Source organism: Pelodiscus sinensis, chromosome 1 (assembly GCF_052426305.1).
Source record: "Pelodiscus sinensis isolate ZL-2025 chromosome 1, ASM5242630v1, whole genome shotgun sequence".
Lineage (NCBI taxonomy): Eukaryota > Metazoa > Chordata > Testudines > Trionychidae > Pelodiscus > Pelodiscus sinensis.
Window position 1 is genome coordinate 128,773,831 of NC_143052.1, and position 16,120 is coordinate 128,789,950.

At 42.5% G+C, this 16,120-nt stretch overlaps 1 protein-coding gene and 1 long non-coding RNA gene across 2 annotated transcripts in view; one reads left to right on the forward strand and one right to left on the reverse strand.

Moving 5' to 3' along the window:
- Positions 1–16,120, reverse strand: part of LOC142818777 (uncharacterized) — a 68,709-nt gene that overhangs the window by 23,435 nt on the left and 29,154 nt on the right. The gene's annotated exons all lie outside the window — the stretch shown is intronic.
- FGF6 (fibroblast growth factor 6) lies at positions 695–9,529 on the forward strand. The gene is made up of 3 exons (XM_006123039.5): positions 695–1,225; positions 2,099–2,202; positions 4,578–9,529. Exons 1-3 carry the CDS (start codon positions 886–888, stop codon positions 4,752–4,754), a joined length of 621 nt encoding a protein of 206 aa, XP_006123101.1. The 5' UTR covers positions 695–885; the 3' UTR covers positions 4,755–9,529.

The window sequence follows — 16,120 nt, forward strand, 5'->3', positions numbered from 1 at the left end:
ACCACCATGAGCAAAATCCACATCATCCTTCAAAATTCCCATGGGCACACACAGATTAGTAAGAAATTAGCATCATCGACATTTCAGAGACAAGAAAACAGAGGCTTGGAGATGTTCAGTGATGTGCCCGGGCATCGTAGTAAACTCACCCCCCCTTCCATGGAAGTTGTCTTACAGATCTCAGGCTACTATTTGCACCCAGATGGTTTAGAGTGAGATACGATGAGTTTGTTCAGGGCTTTAAAAAACCACAAACACAGCCCTTTAGAAACCTTATTCTCCTCAAAAATTGCCTTGATCCGCCTGAACTATCCTACAGGAGAGTGAACATCCTGCCAAGGAAGTGGCTGGCAAGGTTTCCATTAGTCCCTGGACCACAACTGTTTTTGCACCTTCTTCTCTAAATAAGGCAGTCTGCAGGATATCTGACTAGCCAACCAATTTGGCTCCTTTGCATTCAGCAACCCCCGTCGACCATCCAAAGAAACTTCATTCGTGTTGCATATAATGGGTGACAGCATTGGCCAAACTTCCGCCAGTCTGGGAGAAGAGAGCAGGTTAGTGTTACAGCCATGACGAGTTTAGCTGTTGATGACATAGTGATGCTGCAGGGGGACAGCCTCTGAACTATAAAGATAGGTCAATCCAGTCTACTGAGGCTGCCCACTATACAGCAAGAGCTACAAAACATGGTCCCCACCGGAGAGAGTTCTGCTGGCCTGTGTCTGTTCCCAACCCAAATGCTCTCAGGCTTTAGTTTCATGTCAGCAATCTTCATCTGCCTTCCAAAAATAAGCCTCTGCCACCATGCGGAAGGGAGAAAAACAAGAAGGGTGGTATTTTTAGGGCCATTAATTCTGACCACGTGCCCAGGAGGTGAACCGGATGGCCATTGCACAAAGACTTCTCATCACTATGTCCTGCGAAGCCAGCGTTCACTGGACGTTGCCTGCCTTTGTTCTCTTGGGTTTTCTGGCTGGGATTGTTTCATCGTATCCAGCTGTAAGCAGAACTAATGGCACATTGCTGGAGAGAGGATGGGAGTCTCTGTTGTCCAGGTCCCTTGCTGGGATGTCAGGAGAGAAATCAGATGTGAACTGGGAGAGTGACTATTTGCTAGGAATCAAGAGGCAGCGGAGGCTTTACTGCAATGTGGGCATCGGGTTTCACCTTCAAATCCTCCCAGATGGAAGGATAAGCGGTGTTCATAATGAAAACCAATACAGTGAGTTGCATATGAAATAGAATAGATGTCACTTAATTGCAGCAATCTCTAGTAATTACCCTGCGTAGGATACGAATGTTACTGCTTGATATTTTTATTAGTCTAAACTACATCTGTTGCCTTTTAAAAGTCTCCAGGATCAATCAGCACTAGAAACCTCCAGGCTGAAACATGTCATGAATGCTTGGACAAAATTAGATACCAACTTATTTTTACTCTGCTTTACTTTACAGAGTAGAAAAGACTAACCAGTTTGCAATTTTTTCCTGATGCCTTTTTCACTCGTGTGTTGTTGTTTGATATTTGACTATTGAGGTTTTCAATTCACTTAGCAAATGCATGACTTCTGCATAGCAGTTTGCTAGCAATTTAAGGACATGAAGGATTTGAAAAGGCACAACTAAACCACATTTATTAGCATTGACATTGATTTTAATCTGCAATATTAAGAAAAGAAAGGTATTTCATTTATTTGAATTTCGTGTAAAGTGCAATTTATAAAAGCATCTGCAACTAACAGGTGATAGTGAGCTTCACGATGCAAACCACACTTCTATTGGCAGGAATGACAGCACTGAACATTTAATGGCTATGATTTACCAATTCGGAATGATTCCCAAATTCAATAGGACTTTCTAGTATAAAAGGGATGAAACCAATAGGATTCTACAGAAAATGAACAGGTTTTTATGAAAGTTATTCTAAGAACCTACATAATTTAATAACGAATACGATGCCCAATATATTTTTGGAATTCCATAGTAGGGATAATAGGAGATTTAAAGTTCTGTAGGACATTGTCATAAGGATTTTAATAATTATAATTTTAATTTCCTTTGAGTATTAAGAGTAAACTTTTTTCTGTTTATTTAGGTCTTTTAGAAATATCAACTGTGGAGCGAGGTGTTGTTAGCCTGTTTGGGGTAAAAAGTGCCCTCTTTATAGCAATGAACAACAAAGGGAGGTTATATGGAACGGTGAGTACAAGTGCAAGGTTATTTTTCAAGTCTTAAACACTGGCAATGAAACTGTTATTGGGTATTTTTGTTTCCTTCTGTTTAAAAACTGAGATTACAAGTGGAGAAAATAGTCTTTCAGTTATTACAGCAAGTCTTCTGGGCATAGTGACATCCGTAGCAGACAGTGCAGCAACTGGTATCATCTCAGTTTATTGTTACTGAAAAGCATTCCAGCATTATTTGTACAAGGAGTACCTCAGAAATATGAATTTGTCAAAAAGGAGCAATGATCAATAAATGGCTTTTCAGGCTACGTATCTAGCAAACCCTTTCTAGCACAGATAAACCTTGTCCATAAACCTCTGGTAGAAGTTGGAGAGGGGACACACTTTTTCCTGGCTACAAATCCCAGTGGAGGGTGGAGAACCACTGAAAGATGAGAAAAAAAAATCTTGAGATTACTTTACTGGAATCACTATCAAATTCTTTAACGTGGGGAAAATCTGGGTGGCCTCACAGAATAAGCAGGAGGCTTGGTCCCCAGAATCCACAAATACTGAGGGCTGTATGGACATTGGGAAATCTCCCAGAAGCCTGCTTAAGGCTCAAAGAAGAAGAAAAATCTTCCACAATAACATTGTTCAACATCACTACGCAAAACAATTGGCTGAACAGCTGTGCAAGGTGTTAGTGACTGCTCAAAGCAATTTAACTTTCACATCCCTAAAAATAGTTCTTTCAAATTCAATACTAAGCAGAAGCAGCTCCTCCAAAGAAGCCAACTTTAAAGTGGCTGGTCCTGCAAGAAGCTTCGATAGTAGAGCTGGTAGGAAATTCTTCAGTTAAAGAATTTTTAAATCAGGAAATGCTGATTCAGCAAACCTAGATGTTTTGTTGGAAAGGGTCAGTTTTAGAAATTTTTCAACTGAGGGGGTTTCTTTTTAAAAGGGAAAAAAGTTTCAAAGTTGTCAAAAATGTTTTGTTTTGGCACTTGTGATTCCAGTTTTCCAGCCTGAAACCACTTTGCTTTGAAAACAAAATATTACAGCTGACCCAAACAACCTTTTTTTAAAATTTCCAGTTTGTGAATGTTTTTCAAATTTCAACTCCTTGTCCAATCCAGAAACTTCTGATATCTGGAAAATTTTCAGGGATGGAAAATCTTTTCCCATCCAGCTGTAATGAATGGTCTATCTCCAAATACAAAATAGAGTTTGCTGAAAATCTTTTCTGAAGCTGAGTTGTTTCGTTGGAAAAAATTGTCACTTCAAGAAAGCATTTTGGTTCTTCAATAAAACACCAAACCATGGCCAGATGTTTTACTTACAGCAGTGTACATACACAAATGCATATCTTTAAGCCTACAAATAGCAAATGTGCTGGACTGAGCCCTGTTTAGGAACTCCTGGATCAGGATCACCCCAAAGTCTTGCCTCTATGCCCACTTGCCCCCGTTTTAAAACCGTTTCAGTTGACCCCTATTAAAATCTTTTAAAGGCATTTTAGAAAATAACAACAGTTGTGTATTTTCCATTGCAAAATGCACCATTCTCTTAACAGAATGTCATGCTCTTCTGATCAGAAACTGAAAACATGATTACATCATCAGTATTAGTGGCATTACATACGCGGGACATTTGATCTCATGGAATCATTTTGGTTTGTCCTTTCACACAATAATGTAGCCTCCCCTTTTGCCAACTGAACATTTCTATGCCAGTTTACATATATACTTATTACAGTATGTGAAGTAATAAAATGTTCCCCATGCAAATATATGCAAGCCAATTCCTCAAACTTAAGTAACCCAGCCTGTAAAACATACAGCCATGCTCATGTCTGAGAACTCTTTGATACTGTGTTTGAGCCCATAACATTTAATCAGATTTAAAAAAAAAAATATTTAGAACCAATTTGGGATCTGATCCCACAAAACACGTATTAAAGCAAGTAGTTCTCACTCTGCAGGACTGTTCATGTGAAGAAGGATTGCGGGATTTCTGTCAGGTAACATTATTTCTCTCTGAACAACAAATAATTTTTGCGGGAGGGAGGAAATAAATCCACGTCATGTGTACGACAAATCAGTATGACATGGATGTAAATAATTCTTTGTAAATGAAGAAATCCCTGATTTATCATGAATTAACTTGTTAATGGGTGACAAGAAGTATAGAGTGCATTATCTGAACAGGTGGCATCAGCCTGTATCTGACATTGAATAGTGCAGAAGGAGTTTGACTGTTGGACACAGACGCTATGGCACCACCTGTTACATACCATAACAGGTTCTTCTGCTATACAAATAATAATAAGAAAAGTCACTTGGATCTTTTAAAAAGTATTTATGGCAACTGCTTTCTTCTTTTTGTTTTTCCTCCCCCCCCCCCCAGGCAATTTTTCAAGATGAATGCAAATTCAGAGAAACGCTGCTGCCCAATAACTATAATGCATATGAATCTAATGCTTACCAAGGGGCTTACATAGCACTCAGCAAACATGGGAGAATGAAAAAGGGAAACAAAGTCTCTCCTGCAATGACAGTGACTCATTTTTTGCCCAGAATATGAAAACAATTACAAATATTAAACCACAGGGGAAAAAAACCTATTTCATTTTGCACATGTGAATAATCTCCCAGGTAAAGTATTTATACTGTTTGTGGATATATATGTATATTTGGATAGAGAAGTTTATGCTAGATCCATTACACAACATACGCTGCTTCTCTTGTACTCAGTGGACACCAATCTGCATGGGTGAGAGTTCTTGTAATGGTTCTATAGAGGACAAAATTATGACCCTGACTGGAGGGCAACACACATCTGGAACTTGCTGAACAGAGATATTTTTGTTGTTGTTGTTGTTTGATTTTAATTACCTAATATAGTAGCCTTTTGATTGAGAGTTCTTATTGATACATATAATGGGCCAAATCCTCAGCTGGATGGACTTCAATGGAGCTACATCAGTTTACACCAGGCTGCCCCCAATGTATAAATAATGCTGAATCCCAAAGTCCTCACTCAGTTTTACTCACTAGGGCATAGGTGCCAGAACTGGAGATGTGGGAGGTGCTGTAGCAGCCCCTGGCTGGAAGGGGTTTCCATTATACAGGATTTACAGTTTGGTTCACCAGTTTTCAGGACCCCCACTATAAAAACTGCCCCAACACTCCTGCACTAGGACCTCACTCTCAGAAATGGTTCCAGGTGAGCAAACTTTTTTGCTGACAGAATCCCACAGACTTCACAGCGGCCTAACAATTTGACCACCTGGACATCTCTGCAGGATCAGGAATTAAGTCAGTTTGCTTGAGCCCTGCTCTACACTTAACATTTAGTTTGACCTAGTTATATTGCTCAGTAGATGTGAAAAAATTCACTCCTCCTGAGCGCCACAGCTAACCCAGCCTAACCCCTGGTGAAGCTGTGGCTAGGTTGACTGAAGAATTCTTCCATCTCCTTACCTATTTTCACTCAGACAGGTGAACTCCATTCTGTGTCAGCAACCTTCTACAACAAGGGAAGTGTCTATACTATGGCACTACAGCAACATAGCACTGTAGCACCCAGGGTGTCACTGTAGCACTCAGGGTGTAGACATGCCCTGAGTAAAAACTAATCATGAATCTCAGGGTTTGGCCCCTCTGTATTAGAGATAGGCCTGAGCTGCAAAATATAAATCTTGAGATCAAGATTTTGAACGCTTCAGCGTTTAGGATCTTTTATGTTATGACTATTCGGGCCATCTCATACATACCCATTGGTGTTTGTATCTAATTCTTCCACATAAAAAATTATATATTACACACACCCACATACACACAACACACTGCATCTTGGTAGCTATATTTTTAATGTGTCTGGCACCGTCGTACCCAGGTGCCCACACAGAGATACATGCAGGGAGGTAAATATTTGAAGGTCCTCTATTTTATTTCACTTTCACTATAGTGATCTCAGAGTGCTGTAGTATTTAGATTTTAAAATGTATGGTGTTCACGGGAGCCTCCCACAAAGGAGTATTTCAAAGAAGATCTTTATTTAAAACACTGACTGCCTGTCATTCTGTGGAGTCATTCTTAGACCCAAATTAATACTCTTTTGATCGTTCTTATTGTCATATTCTTTCCCTTATCTCAAACAGCAGCTTTCATGCTATCCACAACGTTCTCTTTAGGCGCTACAGTGGAGGAAGTGATGTCATAATTCCAATTGGTAAAGATAAACACTTATTTACTTGCAAGGACTATTTGCAAATTTCATGTGTTGTCCCCCAAACCTCTCCTAAAAATACACACGAAGGACATACAGCCCTGCCCAACTGTTTGCATAACCTTTTTTCCAGAATACCAGACGAGCCACATTCTCTGTGCCTTTAAAGAGTATTTTAAGAGGCCTTAAGTCAATAGGTGCTATAAATGTCAGTTACTAGAAGCCTTGAGATGCCTGCATTGATGGGGTGTTCCTAAATTTGAAACTAGAGTCAAGACAGCATCAGATCAGGAGCATTTTCCACAGACACACCATGTTGCTGCAGAAGCATATCTCCGAATGCAGGATAATCTCCCATCTGCAACCAAAATGCTGAATATCTCCAGCCTTGACATGCCATTCTATTTGCAATGGGTGTATATTTGTAATGAATGTGGGCCTTTTGACCTATGAAGTACCCTGTAAAGGCCAGGTCCTGGACTGGTGTAAATCAGCACCGCTCCATTACCAGTTACACCAATGTACACCATCAGAGGATTTGGTCCAAAGTGTGTCTGTGTATGCATACGTATATGCACACATTTCAAGTTATTGTGAAAACAATTTTATTGACAAGAAACCATTTTCCATTTTCTTACATGTGTTTTATACTTGAATTGATTTTGCTCAAAATGTATACTGACTTGCTCAAACATCTTTTAATCATTGTGTAAACAAAGACACAAAAGGAAGGAAACCCGACTTGGACATTTGTAATAAGGTAAAGGAAAAGAATGATTGAGTTGTGGAGTGCAGTAGCATGGAAAGAGAAGCAGGTTGGCATGCTGAAGACGGCTGCCGGGTCGGAAGCTATTTGCTTTGGAAAGCTTTGCATTGTTCAGAGGAAAAGCGGGATGTTTGCAAGTGGGTCAGAGCACTGCTTAGAAAACAGCGGTTAGACCCCCAGCTGGCGTAAATAGACAGAGCTCCATTGAAGCCAGTGGATTTATGCTGAGACACCAGCGGAGGAGCTGGTCTATTTTATTCCTAGTTGTCTTGAAAGGACAGTTAAAGAGGAATAGCAGTGTTAACGGAAAAAGAAGTAATGTTTTGAATGTTGATACATCAGCTATATTGGATTACCCTTTAGCTCAGATCTTGATACACTGGGAGCAAATTAGGTTAATAGTTACACTGGTTTAAATCAGGAGTAACATCACTGAAGTCCGTGGCATTACACAAGAATACAACTGGCATTCAAGATCAGAATCAACCCCATTAACTTGGCCATCAGTAACATTACAGTACATACTAGGTCATGGACTAGTTACCGATGGGCTGACCTGGTCTTTGTGACAGGCCCCCTGCAGGTGCAGTGTGGCTGGGTATTTGTTTATCTGGGCCATCAATGCTACTGAATTAGTCTGAACACTATTTCCTCATATCTTTTGCGGAGTCAGTGCCAGTGAAAACAGAACTTGTAGCAAAGATACTGCAATGGAGGGAGCACTGACCAGTGTATGTGTGGTGGGTTATGTCACTCTCAGAAGGGTTATCTCCTGCAGAGGATGCCGCAGTGGAGTTGCCTATCCACTGGATAAGCAGGCATTTGGAGAGAGGATTTGATTGTGATCCCTCTCTAACGTATGGTTACATTCATAAAAGTGACTGTCAAATGGCACTTGCTTATTCAACATCTGCTCCACATGTGACTTCAAGTCATGGGATCTTACATTACAGCCAAAGCCAAGTTTCACTGTTATTAGCGCTGCAGAGCCAAAACAGCTGCAGGAGAGCAGCCCTGATTTTGTTCTGCCTCATGCATTGTTTGCAGAATTAGCAGCTGAAGTCCAATGGACCCCTCCTACTTCACCATTAGTAGGAAAGAGTCAGAGAGGACAGCTTACTTTGCAGATCTCCAGGGGAGTTTGCAGAACAGGAAATTAGAAAAGCTACCTACAATTTATACACATTTTACATAGAAGTTACTGAGAGAATTTGGATACAATCTGATAAATCCTCAGTCACACGAGCAAGTCTTTACTGAAGTGAATAGCACAATAAGCTACTCCCAAGTAAAAAACTTAGGGGAATAAATGTTTTTGCAATATGGGGCAAAATATGGACCCCCTTTATCATTATCAGGGCATATCCACACAGTGCCTGTTGCAAGTTATTCTGAACCATATTACTTGTTCAGAAATACTCCATGCATGCTGATTACTGGCATATGTAGCTCTTGTTTTGTATACACATAACAAATCCATAAAAGAATCCCATAAAATTGTTTTTCCGAGGGGAAAACCCCATAACAACTTTGGACCTGATCCAACTCCCATAGATGTTAGGGTCTCCTCTCTCGCTCCCTCAGAGCTGGATCAGAACCTTACTTATGTAAATAAGATGCCCCATATACACCCCAGGAAAGCAGCCATCTTTGTATACCTCAACTATTTCAATTCCAATATTCTATTTTGCACAATAAAATGGTGCCAAAGTTCTAGCATTATTTTCTTGCCACCAAAATATACCTCATCTTCTGACTCAGTTTGGACTTACAAATAAGATTGTAAATTTGTGGGAAACACAAAACTGTCCAATTATTTATAAAATGTAATTGCTTCTATTTTTATATGTATGTGCTGTGCACAACAATGTAGTGTATTCATAAAATAAATTCTTTTGATATGTTTCTTATGTTTTGATTCCAAATCCCATTAAACTGCTTTGTGCTTATTTCAGAACTGCTGTATTCAACAGAAATTATATCGACTGTTGGTTTTATTCACAGCTGCAATCAGAGGCCAACTAATTAGAGTTAATGCAGAACTGAGGGCTTCTGCGTGGTTCATGTGTCCTCTCTGGGGAGCCAAGAGAAACTCCTACTTAGCAGCTGAGAAGTTGGGAGCTTTGGGGGAACAGTGGGACTCTGAGCTGTGGAAATAAAAGGTGGAGTCTGGTCAAAGTTGTGCTGTCCTGGATACGTGTGTAAATCCACAGAAAACTTTGGCGTGAGGGCTCTTTATCCGGGAACAGTCTAATATGATTCTTCTATTATTAATGCTCTTAATTTTATCATTTCATACAAACTTTAGTTTATTTCTTAGTAGGAATGGCCAAAACCCCCAGGTACTTTGCATACAATTAATTGTAATTGGAAAGGCATTTTAACTAAAAAAGGAACCATGGCATAGGACCACCACTAAAGATTTTTACCTGCAGAGTTTAGCCAAGTCTAGCCCTGTCTCACCTCAGGTTGTTACCTTCTCAGTCCTTATCAGTAAACAATTACATTAGATGAGCATTGGCATCAGAGACCTTCAAGGAAAAGCCAGTGCGCTGCAGGCCATTGTGGCTGGGATTTTAGGGGTTTGGATGCCTAATTTACACTTTTGAAAATCCCACCCCATCTCAATGTTTTGGTAGGTAATGCCTATTTTCCTGAGTCAGGATTGAACCAGTTCTTAAATTAGGTAGGTCAAACATCCCCGTCCCCTTCCCCAATTTCAAAAACTCCTGTCATTGAATAGACTGGTGAAAAATCACTCAAGTTCAAGCAGCTTATTCAACTCTAATACCCAGGATGGTATCTCAGTCGACATAAATCCAAGACTGACTACCTGTGGTTATTAGAGATTCTTTGGCACTTTTCACAAGAAGAACAGTGTTAATACCAGTATCCTGGCCAAATACCAATCTGTGCTATTACATTCTGCCTATTTCCCCTGCCATTCCAACTGGGGACTCTCGGTTTCCAGTCCTCAAGCATCCAGTATCAGAGCAGTGTGGAGATGCCACATTCCACCCTCCAGCTCTTCCTTGGTGGACTAAGTATGCTTTCATATGCTGCACACCGTTCATGCATAGTTCTAAGAGCTAGTTAGGACAGACAATGGTGGAATGGGAGGAGGGACACAGCCCCACTCATGGTGACCGGAAACACTAGACAAGATTTTCAACAGCTGTAAGTCAACGTGAAGTCAATGGAACGACAAAAATGTACATCTGCTGTGGATTTGATTTATTATACCTGTGGAGGCCAAGAACTGACATTTTGGGGAAAATGTGCTCACCACCATCCCTTGCTTCACTCTTGGAAAAAGTGTAGCTGGGGCTCCCTACGGCATAGTCCTCTGGATGCTGTGGCCAGACCCTGCCAAGACACCCCAGTGACAGAGCAGGAGTAGCCTAAAGCTGACCTAGTGCTCTGTGTACTTGGTAAGAGTCCCCACTTGTGCCAAAGTGCTGAGGTAACTGATGAGGTACCTTGGGATTATCCAATTGACAAGGAGACTGTCAGCAGAGGATACCTGAAACAGGCAGGAAGGGCAAAGCAGCCCCAGGCCTCAGAAATGTGAGAACTCTCCCTCCCCTTGTCCCACACCACCCTAGTGCCGTACTAGCAGGTAGAGGCTTGAGGTAAAGCCTTATGCTGTAGTGAGCTAGCACTTGTAAAGCACACTGTAAATAAAGCTCACAGTGCTCAAGCTGCCACTAGCGTGCACAAGGGCTTTCTGCAGCAAGGAATCCAGGGAAGGGAACTCTGCCTGAGGACACCCCTCTCCGGAGCACGGATTGTTGCAGCACTCCCTGGGCCCAGCCTGTGCACACTCTGTGAAAAGAAGAGCATGAAAGGATTCTTTGGGAGGAAAGGTACTAAATAAACACCAGATCATTGTCACGGGCAGAGTAAAATGTTAGAGGAACTTTGCCTCCTCCAAATACCCATTCGAAACAAGCATTCAATTTCCGCAGCTTCCTTCATCCTGGCAACCCTATATGCCCCCGGCCAGCAATCTCAGCAATTTGACTCAAGTTCTTGTCTCAGCAGTGCTCTTTTGCTCACCTCCCTTGGCCCTTTCCCAGCCCTGTAAATCTGTGGGAAATTTGCTGGCAAAGGGGAGACATTCATATGCCCAGTAGAACTGTCAAGTAAAATTGGATTAAAAATAAAATCAAATAGCCTAAAAGCTTCACCATCCCGGGGTTCCTAAACTCACTCTCTTCCTCTTGCCTTGTTTCTCCCCTGCCTTCTTCCAGCTTTCCCCCCCTTTTTTGATATTCCCCCTTTAAAAGTTCCCCTGTCCCCATCTAGAGCAGGGCAGCACACAATATCCCAGGTAAGTCTTTTCTGCCTTCCCCTCCTCTGTCATGCTGCCCTCTGAGCTCCCTGGACCGAGTCCATTGGCAGAGACCCATAACCCATTCACTTACCCAGTCTCTGGCTTCTTTGATACTTCCCCAGCCTTATGAGGCAGCAGGTGGCATTCTCATCAGCTATTTATTTTTGTGTTCCCACGTGTCCCATGTTGCTACTGAATTACACGATGAACCTCCACTTTTAGAGCCTGGCTTATACATAGGTTTCTCCTTTGGGATTCCTGCATCATGTAGCAATTGGCTATGTTCAGGGACCTTCTATACTCAGGTTTCATCGCTGGGGCATACAGTTGGACTTTCCTTCTCTTGGCACACAAAATGAAGATCTGGAGTGTACCTTATGGCCAACTGACTGAACTCGCTCCCGCAAATTAGACTGACAGTTTCTCCCTTAAAAAACAAAAACAAAAACAAAACAAAAAACCAACAAAAAACACCTAAACCAGAAGTTGCTGGCATTTTTAGACACCCATGCCAATGCACCGCACTGACACCAGGATGGGGCCATCTAGTACTCACCATGTCTCCTATGGCTGGGTATATTCCAGGCCTCAGAATTTGGGCTGCTTTCATGATGCTGAAGCTGGGGTCACTAGAATACCGGGACCCATGAATAGACACTCATACTAGTGCCATTGGGAACCTGGAGTCCCACTCAAAAACATCTCTAGACCCAGTCGCTGGCAGATCTCTGACCAAGCAAAAAACCCAAGCCCGTGCTGTGTTGATACAGACTGAAGAAGAACACTACCATATTGAACATGATTGGTTAAGACACACAAGATCCTGTGATAGGGTCAAAACAAGAACAACCTCACTAAGCTGCTGTGTAAAATACACATACCTATATGGCTGGTCAAGCTAGCCACATGCACAATGAGATGTGGCCATGTACAGTTACACTGTTCTTGCTGAATGTTAGGAAGCCAGATCACTTCTCTTACTCCATAGAGAAGTCATTTAAAAATGGAGGTCACGTTACTGAAGAAGTTTGCAGCTAGACTGGGCACAGCACTGATGAATATACATCAGGGAACATGCCTATCTTCACAAAGAGACTAGCTGGAACCCAATGTGCATTTTCTTGTAGAAGGGCCTGAAGCCCAGTCCTAGACCAGGATCTCTCAGTACTAGGTGCTGTACAAAGAGGTCAAAAAGGTAATCCCTGCCCCCAAAGAGCTTCATTCTAAGGGAGCATCCAGACTATCGCGCTGAGCCGACAAACAGCTGATCAGCTGTTTGTTGGCTCAGTGCGGCAGCCATGTAAATTTAAATGAAGCGGTGATTATTTAAATCGCCGCTTCATTTTACTGTGTCGGGTAGCCTAATCTACATGCCTCTGTCGCCAGAGGCATGTAGTCTAGACGTACCCTAAGAAAAGTGACAACAGGTGGGTGCAAGCAAACCAATGGAGAGCACAAGGAAACAATGAGATAGACTGACTGTAGTGCTGATGGTTACTTCCTGTGAAATACTGACAGTGACCAAATGTTTGGATGACATTCACATATTTCTAACCAGGCTGGCCAATGGAACGGAGTGGGGGAAGAGAACAGGGGCATAGGTGCGCGAGGCAGCGCACTCTGGGTAGTGCTAAAGGATAGGCAGGGGGAGGCTAGCCCCAAACCCGCCCCTTCTGATTGCGGCCCCATCCCTTCTGCAAGCACATATGCAAATAAATAGAACAGAAGAGTTGACCAATGTTTAAAGCAGTGAACTGGGCGCTAGGACTTCTGAGTTCACAGCCGAGTCATTATCTGGCCTTGGAGAAGTCACTGCAGTCTGTGGGTGGAGAACGTTATTTCTGTCAGGAGCCACTGACTTTTGGTGGTGGGCGAAGGAGAGGTCTCAGTAAGGGACACACTTCCATGTGCTTGCCTGCAGGCAACGCCCCTTCCGCAGCTCCCATTGGCTGAGATTCCTGGCCAATGGGAGCTGTGGGAGAAGTGTTGTTGGGGCCAGCAAGGGCACTGTGGGGAGGAGCTCCTCCAGGTGCACGTGGCCATGTGGCTCCAGCCCGGTGAGGGGAATGGCACTGCACGGAGCTGCTTCCCCAACTACACTGCCACACAGGGTGGAGGGGCTTTAATGGCTGCAACTCAGGGCCCAAGGTACGGGGGACTTTTGGTAACCCAGAGATCTTTTTGCAAAATCCCCCTTAGTCTGGGGTCCAGGGCTGCAGCCCCGAAAGCTCTTGCAGTGATCCACTCCTGCCAGTAGTGGGAGCAGGCTCATGGTGCCAGTGCTCACATTCCAGCCCTGCATGGAGGCACCAAGACGGGGTTTCCAGCCCACGACATAGAGACTTGCCTATGGGCCAGAGGTTCCCCACCGCTGCTTTAGTCTAGCTGTAAAATAACTTCTCTGATTAAAATCCTCTCTAAGTATATACAAAGATCAGAAGAAAGGCTTGGACTTTTGGCAAGTTGCCAGTGTTGCCACCCCTCTAAGGGAGGGAGGAAAGGCAACTAAAGCATGTGTGCAGTACTGTATTAGGACAGGTTTTTTTAAGAGAAAATCTATCCCCATGTTTGAGCCTCATAATTTAAAAACAACCTGTCCAAGTAGCAGAAACTTCAACTCTTGTTTCCTAGAGAAAGACTGAAGAGAAATTTCTATGGAAAGAAACTTCTTTTTCCTTCAAAAAAGTTAGGATGTCGTGTTGTTTTCAAAACTGGGGTTAAAATGAAAACTCTTAAAACCTCAACAATCGAGTCTTGCACTAGAATCTTTTTCCTTCCTCATTCTCTTCTGCAGTTACAATAGGAATTTGAGTACAGTCCAGTACCACTAAGGAAGCCAATAATATCCTAGAAAACTTCCTCCACTGCCTGTTGTTATTATACAAAGTCTGAATGATGACTATCCCATTGCTGGTGTCTAGAAACTGTTCAAGGGAAAAGGATACAGGCAGCTGACTCGCTGGTATGAAACACCCTGTTTCCAACCCTCTCCCCACCTCCCGCCCCCAGCTCATACTGAAAAGTCACAGAGTGTCTATTAGACCCTTGGGTACATCCTATCTACAAGGTCACCGAAATCTAACCTCACACCGAATAGAACCATTTAAAATAAAACACTTTGCATTAATATGGCAGCTTTCATCCCAGAAGATCAAAGCACTTTACAATTAATGAAGTGTCACACTCCCTGTGACCAAAGGACCTCCTGATGCCAACTACCACAGGGTCCAGAGGTGCATAAGGGTTACAGAGATCCCTGGGTCTGGTATTTATATTTTAGTTTACTAAAAAGCATCATAAAAGCCTGTGTCACACTGGTCGTCATAATCCTCGTGAAATGTACGTGTGGATGATATGGAAGGGGATGTAACTATACAAGTATCCAGGTATAGGAAGCAAAATGCAGGACAATGTAGCACTTTAAAGACTAACAAGATGGTTTATTAGATGATGAGCTTTCGTGGGCCAGACCCACTTCCTCAGATCAAATAGTGGAAGAAAGTAGTCACAACCATATATACCAAAGGATACAATTTAAAAAAATGAACAAATATGAAAAGGACAAATCGACAAATCACATGTGATTTGTCCTTTTCATATTTGTTCATTTTTTTAAATTGTATCCTTTGGTATATATGGTTGTGACTACTTTCTTCCACTATTTGATCTGAGGAAGTGGGTCTGGCCCACGAAAGCTCATCATCTAATAAACCATCTTGTTAGTCTTTAAAGTGCTACATTGTCCTGCATTTTGCTTCAACTACCCCAGACTAACACGGCTACATTTCTATCAGGTATAGGAAGTTACCCTAAAGACAGGTCACCCAGGGTAGCTTGCCTTAACCGGACAAGAGATGGGAGACCCTTGTCTCCCTGGTTGACCACTGTATCTATCTGCATATTGAGCCAGAGGCAAATGAAGAAATTGCGAGACCTCCAGAAGGAAAATTAACAGGAAAACATGAACAGTAGGGAAGCAAGGAGGAGATCCTGTTTCAGAGATGAAGAACAAAGGACTGGGCTAGCATATCTAGGGAAGCAGAAAGACGTCCAAGTATTCTTCATCAGGGAAGGCAAGCTGTCAGCGGGTTAGGGCTTGTGAAAGAAGGGGCTCAGCTATTCTGACTGAAAAACGCTATAATGAGAACTTCATTTTATATGTAACCCTTTGTTTATCATTGGGCTGTCTGTGCTTTGTTAAACAGATGTATACTGATTTTCTCTATAAACATATCTAAGTGCCATATGTTAAGTGGGGCCGTATTCTAAACCATAACTAGTAAACTGAGGTAAACCTCCTCTGGGAACAGTGGGCCTGGGGATTTTGAAAGGGGGCTTGGTACCACGGGAGGATGCTGCAAGGACTTGAAGGTTGGAGTGTGCCTGTTGCCATGCTGCTGAGGAACAGCAGAACCTGCAGGGGCTGAGAGGAAAGGACTTGCATTTCCTGTGGCTGACGGTGTCAAGGAACTGATTCCTGGCAAATACAGACAAGGTTCCCTCATGTTAAAGGCAGAGTGATAGCGAGGTGCCTCCCAATACTATATACCCTTGGGAAGCATCATTATCCCCCTGCAACATAGGTATTATCATACACATTTCACAAACGCTAAAAAT

Coding starts and splice junctions, on each gene's coding strand:
- FGF6 (XM_006123039.5), top strand. CDS start 886: ATGGCCATTGCACAAAGACTTCTCATCACTATGTCCTGCGAAGCCAGC. Junction 1,226..2,098: donor TCATAATGAAAACCAATACA/GTGAGTTGCATA, acceptor CTGTTTATTTAG/GTCTTTTAGAAATATCAACT. Junction 2,203..4,577: donor AAGGGAGGTTATATGGAACG/GTGAGTACAAGT, acceptor CCCCCCCCCCAG/GCAATTTTTCAAGATGAATG.